General features: G+C 43.3%; 1 protein-coding gene across 1 annotated transcript in view; it reads left to right on the plus strand.

Annotated features, from left to right (window-relative positions):
• The window catches only part of Otp (orthopedia homeobox), a 35,675-nt gene that overhangs the window by 5,424 nt on the left and 11,401 nt on the right, over nt 1–18,850 (plus strand). The window contains exons 2-3 of the mRNA XM_076423136.1: nt 2,787–2,924; nt 4,360–4,541. Coding sequence (XP_076279251.1) covers nt 2,787–2,924; nt 4,360–4,541 — 320 coding nt within the window. The remainder of the gene's footprint in view (nt 1–2,786; nt 2,925–4,359; nt 4,542–18,850) is intronic.

Here is an 18,850-nt window from a genome sequence, read left to right on the forward strand (position 1 = left end):
TTCGAAGAAAGTTTAATGGAAAAATAATTCGATAAAAATCTTGCTTTCGGAGTCGTAGACAAGAATTATTTAATATAATGAGAAATTTGATACAATAACTAAAACGCAGAATGTGATCGTACATGTAACTTGCTGCATTCGATCCCTCAATAAATTAATGTTGAATTTACGTGAATCGGATTCTAGAATATATGTATATCGTGCATATTCGAAATTCGCATTCATTTTTGGAAACGAACGCTCCTTTCGTAGATGGACGAGACATTCTTTGGTAGAAAAAGAATAATCGTAGAATCGATTGAAAAATCTAGTACCGGTCGTACTTTTTTTTCTGAAAGAAGGACAGAAAGAAAGAGAGAGAAATACGAAGAAGATCAAAGGGGTCCACCGAATTTCGGGCGAGAGCGAGGGTGCTCATAAATTCCGGGTCTCCCAGCGAAATCGAAATAAAATCATCAGGAGTCATAAAACTAAAACGGAAATAAAGACCAGTCATAAAGTTCATTCATACGGAGTATCCATTGAGTAAACTTGCTCGCGTGGTGGTCCGGACACCTAACGGTCCTCCTCGATCGACGAAAAACTATCGAGGCTCATAACTATCGTTCTAATTAATTATTTCTCTTCCTACATCGCTCCATTCGCCATTCAACGATCGATTACGTGCATTTTTTACCGGCTGTCTGTGATTTTCACGGCTCTATAACATTTCCAGACGATTTTTCTACTTACTCCGGAGGGCACCGTCTGTCTAGCTCGAAATAGTACCGCTCCGATAGTTATTAATTATTGAAAAACTATGTCCCGAATTTTACATGTCGATCGACGCGACGTACACTGACGGACAAATGTGCAAACAATCGTCGACTGTCTCACAAAAAATGCGACAACGATACAAATTTCACAATTATTTCCTAGAAGTCGAGTGATCGTGAATGCAGCAATGCATATTCTTCGATCAAATTGTTAATTGCAAAAAAATAGGAATTGCTAATGCAGTATCTGTGTATCTAGTTGATTCGTCAGAAACTGAATAATTTAATGACGATCATGATGCTGCGAGTCAACATAGGATTCCGCCGACGGAAGGTTAATCATTACGCGATCAATCTAATGAATGCCTCTTTACGTTTGATTTATTCCACGCACAGAGCATTAAAAGACAAAATAGTTTGATGTAATGTTGCTGTCATGGAATTGATGGTAGTTCTGATAAGACATTGTTCAATAGTCCGGACAGGCAGCCACTCGAAAACGAAAGTCGGCGGTAATCGTTCGCAATAATCCGCGAAGGATCTTGTGAAACGAATAGTTTGCACGTCGTGTACCCGCTCGTTATTCATCGAATGCACAAATTGCATTAACGCGCACACGCGAGCCGGAATATCAGCCGCCGATAAAAACGGAAACGGATTTTCGTACTGGCATTTGCATAACTTAGCGAAAACCGCCTCGCCGGAAGCATGTAACCCGAAATTATGTAACTATTTACGTGACACCGCGACACCCATTGAAATTCCAGACCGGTAACGGATATTATGCATCAGGCCGGGGCTGTATTAAACATTTTGAATGCAGCGGGGACAGGGCTGCACGGCTGTGAATGAATCACTATTAACAACGTGGATTATAAAATATCGATGCAAAACTGCCCGGGACCCTGGTATTTATGTAACCAATAAAATTCCTTGCGCGATACTACAATATATTATCGTTCGAATACGTGTGTATGTGTGTAACTTCGTAACTGGTTCGACAAGCCGTTTGATACTTAATTAACCGTTTGCAAAAGCAGTTCAAGCCTGAGCAACAAATCAATTAGCAAATTGTCTTCTATCTTATTGGCAATTCGAAACTTTTCTGCAAATGAGTGGCTAGACATGTTAATCGGAAACTACCAGTAGTGAAAGGGGGACAGTTCTTTCTGGTTTCAACGAGTCTAAATTAGAAATCAATTAACAGATTGCCTTTTATCTAGTCGACAACTCGAAACTTTTCTGTGAATGTATAGCTAGATATGTTGGTTGAAGAATGCCATTAGCATAAATGGTTAAAATATGAGAAAATCAATTGTTTGGGATATCGAAGAATCTGAACAAGAAATCAATTGACCGATTGCCTTCTACATAATTTACCATTCGAAGCATTTCTACGAAGGTGTGGTCAGAGAAATGGTGAAAAAATGAGAAAATCAATTGTTTGAGGTATCAACGAGTCTAAACAAGGAATCAATTAGCAGATTGTCTTCCGATGGCGTCGCGATTCCACAACTTCCGGCGCGTGAGGGTAGCGAAGAGTTCCGTCGCGAAAAGTCCCTAGGCCGTGGTGTTGGGCGGGAGTTCTGGGGAACTAGTTTAGCCGATTGCGTAAGCATCTTCGACAAAGCAGAACGAGGCGCGATGGCCGCCGTTCGATCACGGGCACGGGCACGAGCAGGTATACGAGGATCGTCACGGTTCCAGGCAGTTCTCTTGCACGATGGAAGACTGTTCAACGACCAGCGTGACCATGTGCAGGTGTAGGTGTGTACATGAGGACGGGCCCAGAGTCTGCGTGTTTGCTCGCCTAGAAGCCGGAGGCCGGTGACGATTCTCGCACCTTCGTGCTAAGTGGTCCGTGTTCCCCTCACCATCGGGCCGGTCAGCTTCTGCTCCTACACAAATTTAAACTACATAGAGCAGCGAAAGGGAGCGGGGCCCGTGGCGGGGTCGCGGGGAACCAGAAAAAGGAAGAGGAAACGGTCTTTCTGTGTAATGCCACGATTTTTTCGCGTCTCATGTTCGCAGGAGTGAAGGATCTTCATGCACAGGACCTGAAGAGGCACGAGAAGTTGGACACTCCCGTGCTAGGAGTGAATTTGGGCACCGGCTTGTCCGCCAGCGGTGGCCTCACGCTCCATCAGGAATTGATCATGGCTGGCACGGGTAAGCGATTACACCCCCGAAGATCATCTTTTTCTTTTAGCCAGCCTTTATTGTTTCCGACGGCGGCGCGGCGACGCGTCGCGTCGCGTCGCTCTCGTTTTACCCAACAATCACACTTCCTGTACTTTCACTCGACTGGCCAAACAGTTTCCGCCGAAAATGGCCACTGTTGGTTCTCTGCAGAGATTGGACCAACCGTGAAAGTGTACGCTTCTCACTTTGAAATTTTGCTGCGATCCATTTCTCAGGGAAGTTCAGACTCTAAAAATGCTAAAAATAGTTCTAGCCTTGGTAGTAAAGAACTATCTTTTTCTACATTTCTCCTTTATCCTGCGCAATCCTTGTTTGCATTTTTCATCCAATTTTTCAATGTGCTGGTTTTGGAGATCTCTATAAAAGAAAAACGAATAACTATCAACTGTTTTGTTGTAGGGCGTTTTCTGCGATTTTCTTGTTTCAGAACCTAAGAAGTTAGATGAATCATTTAAATTGTCATTCGCCAAGAAAATTTGTATTTACTAAGGAATATCACTGCGCGCTTAGAAGAATAATATTTTTACTGCCTGCTGTACAATGAATTTGAAAGTGTCGAATACTATGCCAGACTAACTAGTATTGCTTCATATAATATATTTTTGACACGATAAAAATTGAATTTCCGGCCGAGAGATGCTTCTGTCACAAAAACAGTGATCCTCGCTATTTATACCGCGAATCGTCCGCCTAGAAATAACCGAAACGACTAAAACCATGCGAGCGTTTCGCTGTATAAATGTCTTTGTCACCTGAGCTCTGCTGTTTCCAATAGTTTCTATCACGTCGTATTGACGTTGAAACTTGCAGCGTTACGATGCAAGAACGTCGGCTACTACTTGGAACAGTTTGATTCCAAGTAGAGCTTCGTCCGGCTTGCCTTGGGAAGTAAAACGGTTAATTATACTAAGATGCTAATTGCCTTCAAATTCTGAGAATATATTTGCGACCACGTTTCGCTTCTATGCCGTGATCTTGAAAAACTCTGTCTGAAGTTAATATCGTGTTGAGCTCGATAAGTATAACTTGAGCAGTATAATTATAGCAGTATAACGTGAACGTCGCGTGGCTAGATAATTAATAAACCTCATTAATACCACTTGCCTCTGCTACAAGTGAAATCATTGTTACTTGTACGAAACGTTCAAAACTTGTGCGCCACTTAACGCGTTGAGGGTTTCATCTGGCTTCTAAGGTCTCATCTTTACTTGTAAAATATATGAACAAATGTGCGAGTCACTGTATTTGTTTATTTGCTGTTTATAACGATACTGACAAGAAAAACCAGAAAAAGCATTGTGACTTCATTGTTCGTGAAGCTTTTGGAAACGTCCTACTTCGGAGATGTAAGATGGGAGAATTCAGTGGTACGCGGGAGTGAAGATGATTAAAAATGTGGCAGGAAACGCGGCAGGGATCGGACAAAGCAACGACAAGCCGGGGAAACCTAAACGGCATCGGACGAGATTCACGCCAGCCCAGCTGGACCACCTGGAAAGGTGTTTCAATAAAACGCACTATCCAGACATCTTTTTGAGGGAGGAGATCGCCGCGAAAATTGGTCTCACGGAGAGTCGAGTTCAAGTGAGTATTATCGATAAGACATTCCTCGCGATATACGGTGACTACCGACTAGAAATCGTACCGCTTTGAAGCTATCAGTTTCTCATTTGTCCTACGTGAGTGCACTGTGTTAAATTCTCGAGTTCATTAAACAATTAACTTTCCCACTCGAACCTGTAACACACTTACGAGAATCATTACGTTTTAATGTTTTTTAATTATTAAGTTCTCACCTAACATCCTCTAAAAAAGGGCAGCTCGAGATTTACAACATTTCTATGGATCGTCAAATATTCTTGGAGTGACGGGGATTGAAACAGTTTTAATTGCCACATACACGATGCGACTGAATATTCAAAAGACCGGATTTTTACGGACTGGTGCAGTTCTTTTATCGGCTATCGTAGTTATCTAGTGTCCATGTTATTCCCAGAGAAACACGGCCGTTTGTATAATGCAATTGCAGCTCTTGGAATCGTTACAAGTAACTCGATGCTTCTTCAGAAATTAATAGAGACAGCGTATTTGTATTTCGTTCTGCGTTGCTTCGTGGACAAGGGATCGCTTTAATAAGCGTAACCAGATGAAACCACGAGTATCTCGAAATCAATTTGACCGGCCTACCGCGGCTTTTCGGATTAAAGTGAAACTTGGAGTAGCATTAAGCGTTCACCCTACGTAGTCTCGAATTTTGGCGGACTACAGCTTGACACGGGGCTACCGCAAAACTTTCCGGAATCTTTCCCCACCCCTGCGAACGCGCAAAATTCAAAGACAACCACCGCATGGCTCCGGAATGCTGTCAACTTATCGTTAACTAAGACACGCAGAGAGTAGAAATTGCAAAATTACGCAAAACCTTCCTGTAAATGTGCTTAAATTTCAATCAGGAAAGTTCAAGCACTGAAAGTAATTGTAATATGTATAATCAATCAATTGTGACTTTATTTTAAATTCCAATCATTTATTTGTCAGATGGAGCAAATACTTATAAAATGCTTGAAAGATTAATTTGAAGAGTAGAATGCTAAGAATTAATTTGTATAATTAATTATTAAAATCTCCTGTGATATTTTTATTGTAGCAGATGCTTTGCTAAGGAAATTCTGTTATTTTCTATGAAAGAATTTTTGTAATTTTAACGATTACAAAATAAAAAGCCGATTGAATGGTAGGTTCAGCGTTGATCAATAATTCCACGTATGTATCCGTTGATTGGCATCTAAATATGTTATTTTGATTGTTAAACACGAATCTCCGTAGACTAAATACGAACGGGCAAAGTGAACGGTTGATTGATGGAATCGAATCAGAACAAGTTTAAAAATTACATGATGGTTATTCTGAAAAATTCGTCAAGGGAACAACGGTTCTCAACCTCGAAATTAATAAAACCGATACCGCTGACCACCAGGGGAGTAGCTTCCACGTTTCCCGGCGGGCCAGAGCTTTTTTAAGTCTCCGGAACACGTCTAGAAAACCGTGAGCTAATAGAAATTCATGAAAATTTTATTCGCAAGTTGGAAGCGTCAGTCAAGCCGGGCGTCGTGCTGCATATCAAACAGTTTCGCTCGTCTTCTTTTCCCGCATCAACACATACGTGCCGTCCACCTCATAGACGACACTTATTCGGAGACCACGGTATATACCGTCCATTCAAAATAATTATGAAAGGAATCAGTGGTGCCGCTCGTTAATCCGACATATCCACTTCTTTTTGCCGGGGACTGACGTGTGCGATGTATAATTCTCATTCAAATACATATATCCCCTTGGAGGGTATACACTAGAAATATTCTACCACGGGGGGAATCTGACACAGTTCAGTCTATTCAATTCGGTGACCAATTTTACTTATCTTCATTTAGCGAACATCACCGAGTAAGTCTGCTTTCGTCCGCTTTACGCGCGATCACCGTTTGATGGATGATCCCATTGAAGAAAATCCTCTTCGAAACGATCGAGTGGCAGGCGAAATATTTTAGACAATATTACAGCATTACTATTTAGGAACACATCTAACCACTTGCCTTAACCCTTTGCACTCCTATTTCCAGTGTGACTCGACATCAGTTTTTATCACAGGAACTCTACCGTCACAGGAAAAATAATTCCGAGTGTAAAGAGTTAAAATTATGTTTCGGACATGTCTAACTTTCTATCACGAACTAACATATGTAGTAGCAACCTAACGCTTTCACATCAATTTTAATTTGAAACCATAGAATTGAATTGTAAGACAAGGAATAGCTTCGAAGAAACTTCTACAAATTGTTTCGTGCCTCTAGACCGTAGAATGTTGAAAATTGTTCAGTATAAAGAAAAACATAGAAAAAAGCTTATTCTACATTCGAGTTATTCTTTTGTGTAGAATCAGTAACCGATCAGGCAATAGAATTTTATAATATATATTTTAAAGAGATGTTATGGGGCCCGGTACTTGGCGAGCTCGTCCTAATCGTCGAGAACGAAAGGTGTCGTCGGGGGCAGAGATCGCGTTCGGGAAAGGAAGTTCGAGAAAGCCAGTCGGCTGGCATCGAGGCAGGTAGACGGGTTGGAAAAGCGGCGTGCGAGAGGCGGCTGGCCGAGAGAGCGTAGAAAAAGAGAGTAAAGAGAGAGGAGAGCCGTCGGTCGGTGCTCGGGGTGGCTGGCTGCCTAATTGAAAGAGGTTTTCCGTGGGCGAGGGTAGACATCAGAGCGAACGAAGCGTTTCCAAGGAAACCTAGCGGCGGGCACTCGCGTGGAGAGGGACTCAGGCACCAATGGGGCTGCTAGGGAAAGGCGCCGGCGCCCAGCGTCGCTATACTATCGAGCGTCGCTATCAAAGATTTCTTGGCGAGCCATGGCGGACCCCGTTGCTGAATATTTTCAAGAGGGCCGAACACCGCCTCCGACACTCTTTCAGACAGTGCCACGTGCACACGCGGGTCCCGTCTGTGTCTTCCGTCCTTTGTTCAGCGGGAGCTGAAACAAGGGGCACAGAGGGTGCAGGTGATCGACAACCCTCCGTACACTCTAGCGATCTTGCCAGACTAATATCGAATTAATACATTCGATGGTTGAAGAAGTTGTTCAGCTACGAAGAAACTTCGCCACCCCTATATTTAGTATCTCGGTATTAAGCGATTCGTTCGGAGAGCGACCTTACAGCAACGATGCCTCCAATTGTTTGCCGGATGAATTATCCAATTTTATCAACAGACATAGTTGCACAATTGATCCTATCGTAATCTTCGTTCAGTTTTCATTCTTACAATTTTCTAATTTGTCATGTTTAGGATTATTCACTGGTTTAGTTATCAATTTTTAAAACATATTTTTGGTAGTATTTCTTGTAGACGTATCAGTTTTCTGTTAGTCCTAATATCACAGTTGTTCATTTAATCTAATCGCTCGGAACTGAATAATTAAATGAGGATTCCGATACTCTAGATCGAAATAGACACAGGCGCCGCCATCGGAGGGTTAATCCTGGCACATTTGTTTTATTCGTAATTTTATGTTTGAAATGATCTCGTCAGACTACAGCATCATCGTTGAGCAATCGAAGATTTGATGGTACTTAGAAATAGATTAGGGGTGAACTGTCAGCATGTCTGCTAGTGTTACTCGGAAGAAACTTTCCTACCCTTATTATGTAGTATTTCATTGTTACTAGAGATTAAAGAAGATTCAAGGACAAAGGACTATTCTTTCAAAATGAAACGGCGATAACACCGACTAATCCTGCAACAGTGCAATTTACTAGTACCGCGGGATAAAAAAAAATAATCAAAGCGTCCGCTCGAAAGTCGCGTAACCCGGTTGCTATTAAATTCTGTTCGGAACCGGTTAATTGGCGCTAGGCAATGATCATCGGCAGAGTTCCTCGGCTACGCAGAATCGGTGGAATTTCCCGCGCGAACAATTGGGACTTTTTAATCGGGCGAAACAGTCGGAAACGGAAACGTTGCGAATTTCCGGAACGAATCGTCGCATCGCGTCGCGTCGGTCCGCTCGGCGCGGCGGGGGTGGCCGCTCGTATCCCGTGGCGAAAAATTAACCGGTGGACCATTTTAATGCGATGATGGCGTTAGCAGATCGGCGCGGCAGCGGGGAGGTCCACGCCCGTAATTACCAACAAAATACTTGGAATACTATAATGAAATATTACGATTTATCGATCCCTTGTAATTTATTATCGCTCTCGAAAAGAGAGTAATTGCCGCTCCGTCTCTAATTGCAGTTAATTAACAACTGTTCTATTGCTTGCACGGTTACAACGGTGTGTTCTCTCGCTCGCAAGAGAGTAAGAGAGAGAGAGAGAGAGAGAGAGAGACTGCTCTACAATCAGCAATTGCATACTTGAAGCCGCGGAGGCATATCGTGTGTCCGGACCGATTCCGGCGAAATTATGCGAGGCATTTAATTACGCGCCTAACGCAATAACATTTTCAATTGTGTCACTCGTTCAGCCCGTCGCGTCGGCCGCGAAACACACCGTCTGAGATTACACGGTGCGGCCAATATGTTTACTCGCTCGCTTGCTCGCGCCCATCGGAGGAGCGTGAAATTTTTAACCCCGCAGTAATCAGATATTTAATAAGCAACGAGCACCACCGGCATCCCCGCGAAATATCCCCGCAATCGACGGAAATAAAATAATCAAAAGCCTCCGACTTCTATCGCTGAAAAATGTACGCAGTTCCACCGGCTAACCTTTCACTCCGATTAATTAGTAGTAATGGACATAATGAATTTTACATTAGACCGACTTTTATTATTTCGGATAAAATATAAATACCGTCGTATTTACGTTCGCCTATTCCTTTCTCTCCGCCGTTTCAGGTTCACATCCCATCCAAGCGGAGCCGTCGGCAACCGTTGTCTCGCTTTTGGTGGAACACGCAAAAATGCTAGAAAAAAAACTAAATGAAATATAGAAAATAACTCTGTTTATTTGTTTCACTTGCGTTTCGACACCGTCGCGTCGCTCGTCATGGCTCCGCGCGTATCGCATGGTATGCGGTGTTGCTGAAGCGTTTGACGAGGTTTATCGTGGATTTTACACTTCATTGCAAAACCGAGCTGACGGAAGTTAACCCTTAAACGCGTTGCGATGTTCAGTAACTGTTGATTTTAAGTGGAAACAATTACAAATTTTTTGAATTTTTGGCGAAGTCGCGGTTTTAAGGAAATCATCGCTGCTGGACGAAACTGTAAAAAAACTATCGCCCTTATACTAGCACGAGTAACACTGTATTGGTGTTCAAATTTATGGTAATTTCAGATTTTAACGTCGTAGCAAATAGAATGGACTACGGATCTTCATGCAAAATAAAAAATGTTTGTACTAATTGTAAGAAACAATTAATTAGTTTCTACTGTTTGAAACTGGTTCTACCCGGTATTTCAAGATTCTCTATGGCTTAAGGAAGCACATCTAGCATTGTACTAAACAGTCGAAAAATTGAAATTGATAACCGCAGTAGATTCCAAGAAACAGAAGCAAGAAATCAGCTTGTTTTAAAAATGAACACCTCGTTGTAACATTTATACAAGCGCGAGGAAATTGTCGGCATTAACCATAAAACGTGCTAGCAAATCGCAGCTAACCAAGTATTTCAGCGGCATCACGTGACCTCTGTCGGCGCGGCGTCGCGTATTATTCGAAATAATAAAATCGCGGGTGGTTGGCGCGGCGACGAGGGACGGCGTAAAAATGCAGCATCGGCTGGAAAATCCGGCGATATTTGGGAATTATTCGTCGCAAAACGGTGATTCGACGGCCATAAATAATTTCGCGGTGCCGCGAATGTGCGCGGAAAAATGGTATCGGGCGAGCGTGTGTGTCCGTGGTCTTTTTTCCCACCCCTTTTCGAAAGCCTGATGGCGACCGGGGGGTCAATGGCATTTTTGCGCGCGCGAGCTCTCGAGCACTCAGCCCCGCACGGTTGTGTTCTGTCGAGCCACACGGGGCAGCCTGCACGATTTTAGAAACGAGATCGTTCCTTACCGTCAATCATTTCTAGAATATTAATCAACGGTTCTCGATCCTTCAAATGAAGCTCAATCATCCGTCTGGGGTCGGGCAGCGAGGACGCAGCCCCGCATGCGCTCGCGCGCTCACGTTCGCGACTGACCGCAGACAAAAGCTTTTTTCAGTCGGGCATTTATTCTAAAGCGGACAGTCTATTTTCGGGGACACGTATCGGCGCTTTACGGTTTTAATTACGCGTATTTTAATCCGCCCAGGAGACATTTTCTGTTTCCGGGGGCGGCCGGCCGCCGCGACCGCCCAGGAACGAGCTTTATTAGACCTGCACACAGCCGATTTAAATTTAATCATAATGAAGAGGCGATTAAAATTGCAATCGTCCACGGAATAGAACCCATAGCGGCGGGCAGTTAACGTCTGCTAACAGGCATTTAACTTAACTGCCTCCAGGTAACTGGTCGTTTCTAGGCTGAAGGGTCCTTCCGATTACTGCTGCCCGGAAATTTTATGGGATACGACCTTCCGTCGATAGCCGCCGCCTCCATCGAACGATTCGCGGGCCAAAAAAAATCGAGGGGGCGGCGCGACGGCTGCACAACGGAAAATTTTGTCTCCGAATTAGCCAATTGCAGTGTCGAGCGCTCATCTCGCGCGTTCGCGACTCGTTATCTGCCCTGATACATAAATTGATAATGCAGATTGGAACGGAAGCAAACAGTCGCGTACTTTACATACCCGAAAAATTTTCGAACACTTGTATTCAACGAACTAAACCAGAAAACATTGATTTGGAGATCGTAAATGTCTTCAAAAATTTCTTGTCGCGATCGAATCTTGCAAAATACATATTCAACAGATATAAGCATTTTTATCTCTACAAAATAATGCGAACTGCAAGAGGTAGTAGACTCTGTGATCAATAGCAGTTGCATTGTCAAAAATGAAAAATTATGCCTCGGACCTGCGGCAAGATGTCGATACTTGTACATCGATTTTTCTAGCGCAATCGGAACCCTTAGAACTCTTGAATAGAAAATTGAAAGAACAAAAAGTTCTTTCTTCCTTTAATTCTCGTGCGTTGCCACCCATTTTTGTTTTACACTTTAAATCTACAAATTATTCAGGCATAGAGACAATATAAAAAGTATTAAATTAGTCCATTTTTACTTTGAAGAACGTATGGGGGTTAATAATTTTAATAACTTGAATAAAATTCATCGATGTGCGGAACACGTAAAATCCAGAGTCTGCTGATAAGTACACCGGTAATCCAGGTTTATTACTGGCGAAATTTTTCTGGGATCGCGTCCCGCTTCGATTAATTTCGGGGATCAACAGCGAAGTCAAAATCTGTGTTCGTGCTCGCAGCACGTTTCGACTGCTAAAAGTCACATATGCCGTCCTAGGAGACGACGGCCCGTGGTGGCGGATGTTGGGTATTACTTTCAAAGTATCCCACGGGAGCTGGACGAATGGCGGTGTCATTCGGCCATCCTTGGGGACAAACAAGTGACTGCACCGAGGGTAAATGTAGTTCGTTATTGTCTTGTCCTGAGAAATGGGGGAAATGGTTTCAGCGTTCGCTCGGAAAGTTGCTTTCTCGCAATAACGTTCGCAGCTGGACCTTCTTTGCTTTCAGTTTTCAAGTTTGCACCCACGAAAAGTGCAGACTGCGTTAACACTGAACTCGCTAAACATACTGAATGCTAAAACTGGCTGACATGTGTTTTACAATTTGGTGGATTTCTTTTCTGTAAGAACTGCGAGATATTTCTTTGGCGAACAAAGTTTGACAACAAAATTGATCAATTCATTTTCTATGGTAAAATCTTTGTAATCTCAATGACTGTCAAATAAAATATTTAAAATTGGTCGATTAACCGGTGATGATGAATTTAGTGTTAAAAAGATGTTACCATTTATATAAACAGAGTTTGAACCATTAAAATTTGATAATTACATTAGCTCGTCACAGACAACCCGATCAACTTTTTCATAAAGTTTGTTAGTTTCCAATTTTTCGAAACGATGTTTCAGGACAATATTAATCTGATTAAACTCTAAAATCCAGTAAAAAAGTGCTCATCAGCCGGGAAGTTAACGAGAACGAAAGGGTTAATTTAACATCGAACGCCAGCCAGACCAAAAAAAAAAGGTTCGAAAAATACGACAGCGCGGCGCGGCGCATTGAATCGGGCATCGAAAACCGTCTCTATGATCGATATGAAATTTCCATCCACAAAATGTCTGCCCATCCCGTAAACTATCACTGATCATTTACGCGGATGCGTCCGCCGTATAACCAGACACGTGTACGCGGCAATCGAGTGTTTTACGACGGCGCATCAAACATGCGCGCGTCAAGCTTCGCCGGAACGCGAATCACTCTCGATCATGGTCTCTGTCCCCCTGTTAAATCACTGCCGCATTGTTTCTAGCCGGTTACATGGGCGGATGTCATCGAACCGGTATCGAACTCGCGTAAAAAATAAATCAACGTCTAGCTGGGACGAGAATAAGAATGCACGGTCGGCGTAGACAGTGCGCAGTGGCCTGATATTACGCGTGAAATGTGGCTTGATGCATCGTCTGCGTTCTCTTCGTATGGCTCCTGACGCAAAGAAACATTTATGCTAACGAATATCGATGGCATTTCTAATTTATTTCTGCGTAAGAAATTTTCTCCATCGTCGAGAAGATGATTCATTAAAATTAGGGGGGAATTCGATTGAAGATCTGCAGTATCAGAATACAACGATTACTTTAGTTTCGCTAGTGAAATTTACAGATTTAAGTAGATAAAAGAGGCTTCGAGGATCTTCCAGAGAATTATAGACTGGATGGTGAGAAGTCTCAATGAGACGGTAAAAGTTGAAAGGGAACGAGCCAGCGACTACAGTCTCGGCGCGGCGTGACAAACGCTTTAGCCTACGCCGACCGACGAAGATTCAGCGCGTCTGCTATGCAACAGCCTATGCATTTTAAGGGAGGGGTGATTTTTAATGCCGTATAAATATGCATAGACCGCGATATTAGCTCTTACGTGTCGCCAGCCGAAAAATATCACGCTGGGCTCCGCTCGTACACGTACGAGCCACCGCGCGCACACCAGCTCGCAGGAACGCGCGCGTAACACGCCGGGAGAAAAGCATCCCCGTGTACACGGGCCACGGATAGGCGTGGAGGAGAATGCGGGGCCCTCAATGGATAAACTATGTCGCCGCGATCACCCTAGGGAGCATCATCTAACGCCCATTTTGTTATGACGACTACCGGCTCTGAATAATTTCACAGCCGCAACGCGCGCGACGGGGTCTCGATACTCGCCGATGATTCTCGACGGTGACAGCTCCGGAGCACGACCCGCAAACAAGGGATTCCGAAACTCGAAAAATCATCGAACGATGTGCCTATTTTTTACTCCCCTCATAATCCAATCTTGAGGAGGTACTCTTTATACTCATCTTTCAGAATATCTTGTGGACAATCAGAGCTAGTGTGGTGCACAGAGCATTTCTAATCATTTGTGATTTGACACGTATATTTATACATTTTTTTATCACGAAAAAATCAGTGTGAAATTTTTATAGATATCTGAAACAAATGGTAAAGACAAAATATACCATAATATGTGGCTGATATAACAATAATAATATTAATGTGCGTAATCAAGTAATTAACGAATATAAAAATTCTCATACAGTTTCATACAGCCAGTTTGGTAAAACTTTGCACAAATACATACATATAAACGAAAGACTTGATTCAATCGATTCTTTTAATAATTACCTTCATTAAGATGAAACTCGTAATCGACGAAACTCGACGAATAATAAAAACATTATTAAAAGATCGATGGCATGCAATCGAATAAATTTCATCGCCACTGGAATCACGCTAAACGATTGGAAGTTGTGAAGTAAACGAAAGAAATAAGTGCGATGGAATGATCCAGTAGATCGTTCGTCCACAAACGAACAGGAGCGGACTTTTTGCGATCGCACTTACTCTGGGGATAAATCCAGTTCCACGGGCAATTCGGGCTAATTTGACGACGAGCATCCGAAGCCAACGATATTGCGTCCGTGAAATAATAATAAAGTATAAATGGATCAAGTTTACGGTCCGTCGTGCATGCCAGAGCTGCAAGTATGCATTTTATCGGCTGTTCCGCGCCCTTTATGAAGTTCCCTGTGCTACAGAGCGAAATGTGCAATTTGTAGTAACGCTGCCGATAGTAAACGCTTTGATAGAAGTTCAACCGAAACGCACTAACTCGTGAATGATTCCTCGTAGCAACGAACTGAAATAATTCATTGAATTGACAATTATTTAATTGTTGGAATTCGTTTCCTGGCTTTTCGTTAAGAAAATCGGAACATTTCACTTTATTAATTTCATCCGAAGCTGAACATTGTCCATTTTGGTTGGCTTCAAGCAGAAAGAATACTCGGAAAATTAAATATCGTTTTGCGAGTATGTCTGTACAGGTCACCGCCCTATAAAGAATTGTACTGGCAAGGAAAATTTTGCGAATTCGTAACGGTGGTAAAGAAAAGATTTTGGAGGCGATCCTCGATTTTTAATTCTGCGTGACGGTTAGATCACGACGACCCACTAATGGCCCGACGAAAATGTCCCTCCTGACGACGTAACGCAGCATGAAACAGTGGGCGGTCCGGGTAATGCGTCTTGCCACCCTCGGACAGCAGCCCAACCACCGTCATCAATCAAGGTCGCATCGCCTAAACTTATGTAGTATTTATTTTCATTAAATATTAGCCTCTCTCTGGCCGTCGAACCAGATTTCTCCCCTCGCGATACGAAAACGGAAGAATCATCACCCTTTTTAGACAATTCGCAGAAAAACGATTGAACATAACGCCGTATACTCGAATTACGGTAACCGCAATATCCCACCGTAATATCGAAGTTGAAACTTTACAACGAATTTCGACAAAGTCGCGCAAATTTTACAGTTATTAGTTTGACGTGATTCATTACTTTGTAATGAACCATTTTATAATCATTACCATTCCGGCTCGCATGAATTCGATTAATTACGACACCGTTTAAAATACCGAAGGGTCGATTGTTTATTAATTACGCTGCCGTTTCAATAGCTCGATCGTTCCGCGTTTATTCCGCGCTCGAAACTTGTCTGACCAGCAGCCGTCTCGTTCCACTCGAACCGTCGCATCGCGACCGGCGAAGATCTACGAAGATCCATGCGTTCCGCGGTGATCGAGCTGGGAATTCGTCCTTGAGGGACGGAGAAACCATGAGCGATGAATTAAGTTTTCATCCGGTGAAAAGTTCAGCCGGCCCCTCGGCTCGCGTGGGGAAACTCTCTCCGAAGAAAAACGTTATCCCGCTTTGCGGCGATTCCGGGCATTTTTCCGCGAAGTGAGTCGAACTATTCTTCAATGGCGGGCTGAAAGCTACTTCTATATATCTTGGGGTCTTGGCCAGATCCCGCCGCTTGCCTTGATGGCAAGCTCAATTTATATCAGCGCCCGTTGAAACCCCCTTTACGAGGTCTCGCCGCCTCCTCCATCGCCTAAACCTCGCCCTAACCTTCAGGCCACCCCCAACCTCGACGAACCTTGCCTCTTGCCCTCTTCGGGCCCTCCTCGCTCGGCTCGAGAAACTCTTTGCTCGCGTTAAACTAAGCCTGCTCGATTCACACATGAAAATAAAATGAAAAGATTCGGTTTACGTTTTCCCGGGAAATAACAACCCCTCTGACGCATGTAACCATTTCACTTTTCATTTTTAACTTTTTCATTACGTATCCGCGAGTCTGTGCTTAATGACACATGAATAACCATTTTTCAATAACCATTGCCTTCAAATCTAAGTATACGGTTTTCTAAATTTTTAGTGGTCTATAATTTTTCTATGATGACGCTGACTAATGTATAAGTCGCTGGTAATCGATAGATAATGGATGTTTTCGGTACTCGAAGTTGATTGGAACTACTAGCGAACGCAGCAGACAGTTCAATGCATAAAACCGACACCGAATCACTCGAATTAGTTTCTAATTATGGCCAGCATTTAGCCAGCACCGCTGCATTTAAGCGTGGATGCCGGGTCTGGATCTGTTAACCGACAAATCTTTCTATTTAAAATAAGCTGCTGTCGCTAGAAATAGAAATACGAGGGTAGAATTCACCGTGAACGAATTTATTATACAAACGAACAAAAATCCTTTCTTAGGCGTGTGCCAGAACAGCAGAATTTTTCGACGGTGTTTCCGATCTGTTATCAGTCTCGAGTCATCGACGCGACCGATGATGATTATCCGAGAGCGTTCGCCTTCCCTTCCGCTCCCGCAGGGCTTTCCAGGTCCTTCCTGGGAACAGCTGCCGACGGCGCACGAGCCGCTAGCAACGATGCCGTGATTGATCAATTTTTAAAAAGCAATGTTCCTAATTGAACGGCCGACCCGTCTCGAGCACACGTATTATTTCCACGAAAGGCATCAGTCAGGCCGCCTTAGTCATCGAAAGGTGTGTTCGACGGTTCGATCCAGACGGCTGCCATTAGAACACGTTCCTGTTCGAGAATTCCAACCCTTCTATTTACAACTCGATCCGTTTCTGGACACCATACAAGTACACGACAACACTCATTCTAAATTCTTTTTTATACTATGGTTATCGTAGGTTGTAATATATATGACACTTTATTTGTTGATACACTACAGAATTCAATCAATTTTATCATTCTGGAGCAATTAGTCATAAAGTGTGCAATTTGTCATTTACGACAAAAGTGGGTGGGTATCGTCTTTGATTTATTAAAATTATTCAAGCAACAAACACTGAGACAGTCCTTATACTGAAGATAATTGATGGAACTCATTATTATTATCGTCGTTGTTTCCAATTAAAATGTACAACTTGTTTTTTACGGAGAATGGTGCCCAGTGATTTTCAACCTTCGAAAAGATTGATTATTTAAAATGATAGACAGAAGTTTGAGAAATGAATGCATTTCTTTCGAAGAGTTTTGCGTTCCGATCTGAACCGTCCGAAAACGATATTATTTGATAGATACGTCGGTAGCAGAGTCATCAATTTGAAACCTTTCGGTGACGATAGTGCGCGATTTTTAAACTATATATAAATTTAATGGACGAGAATCTATCGATCATGCCAGGTATGCAATTAGCCCGGGAACAGTTCGTACGAATCAGCTTTGTCCGCGTGACATCATAGGCTACGATAGTTTCGTTCCCATCATAGCCGGGGGTCGTATAGTGATATTTGTAATTAACACAATTTCATAGATAACTATGCTCGATAGTCATCGACGCGAACGCGGTTTGCATAAACGAGGAGCGATTCCATCGATATTATCCGACACGTGATACTATTGTATTATATTTCACGAGGAAAGAGTTCAAAGCACTAAGAACACTAATAATCAAAATGAATGCATTATACTGTCCATATAAATTAATGGATAATATCGATGAGCATGTGTACATTTTAGGAATTTATTTCGGCTATTTTATGTCGATTTATGTCTGTTGAAAATCTTGCAGTGCAAGTGGTTAATTCGGATGGTAATTAACCATTCACGAGACAGTGTTACTGTTGCCTACAAACGAATGTTTGGTGAGCTAGTGAAGGAATCGGCAGAAATTTCATCTCCGTCAGGATTTCGATTTGATTCGACGAGACTTCGGAACATCTGGCACGTCCGTTGTCTCTCAAGGATGGACGGTCGTGACGAGAGAATGGCATTAGAGCTGGGTGGTGTTAAGTGCACCGCGATCGAATCGGTGTGCGTGCAGCTCTCATTGGCGCAGCAGCAGCCGTCGCGTCGGTGGCGTTGGCCAACACACCCACGCGAGATGGAATTGTAGCTTTTAAGAGACGGAAAAGATATCGTTCCGCCAACCCTCGGAACGACAACGATGATCTTTCGAATATGCAGACGGGGTATCTCTCTTGCGCCCCTCGGTCGTCCGACCCCGCGATGTCAATGTTTCTTGCGGCATTCGTGGGTGTGGTTGCGTCGATTTCACGGTACAACTACGGCAGAACTACGACTAAAAGCCCGTGGATAATTTGCTGTTACACGCCGCGTGAGCATCGACGATGCAAGCCAGAAGAGGGAAAAAGCACAAGGGACTCTGCCGAGGCATATATCGCGCATTATCACGTGCCCACCCTCTCCCTCGCGCCCGTGGCCGATACAGCCCGCGATACACGTACCGCAGAACTTCCGTTAATTAACGCAGGTGAATGCTAATGACTCCTGTTATGAAATAACTGCACGTAAAACGAGAGCTTTCGTCGACCGGCCCCGATATCACCGGCTTCTCGACCGATCGCTC

This window comes from Lasioglossum baleicum, chromosome 5 (assembly GCF_051020765.1).
Source record: "Lasioglossum baleicum chromosome 5, iyLasBale1, whole genome shotgun sequence".
NCBI lineage: Eukaryota > Metazoa > Arthropoda > Insecta > Hymenoptera > Halictidae > Lasioglossum > Lasioglossum baleicum.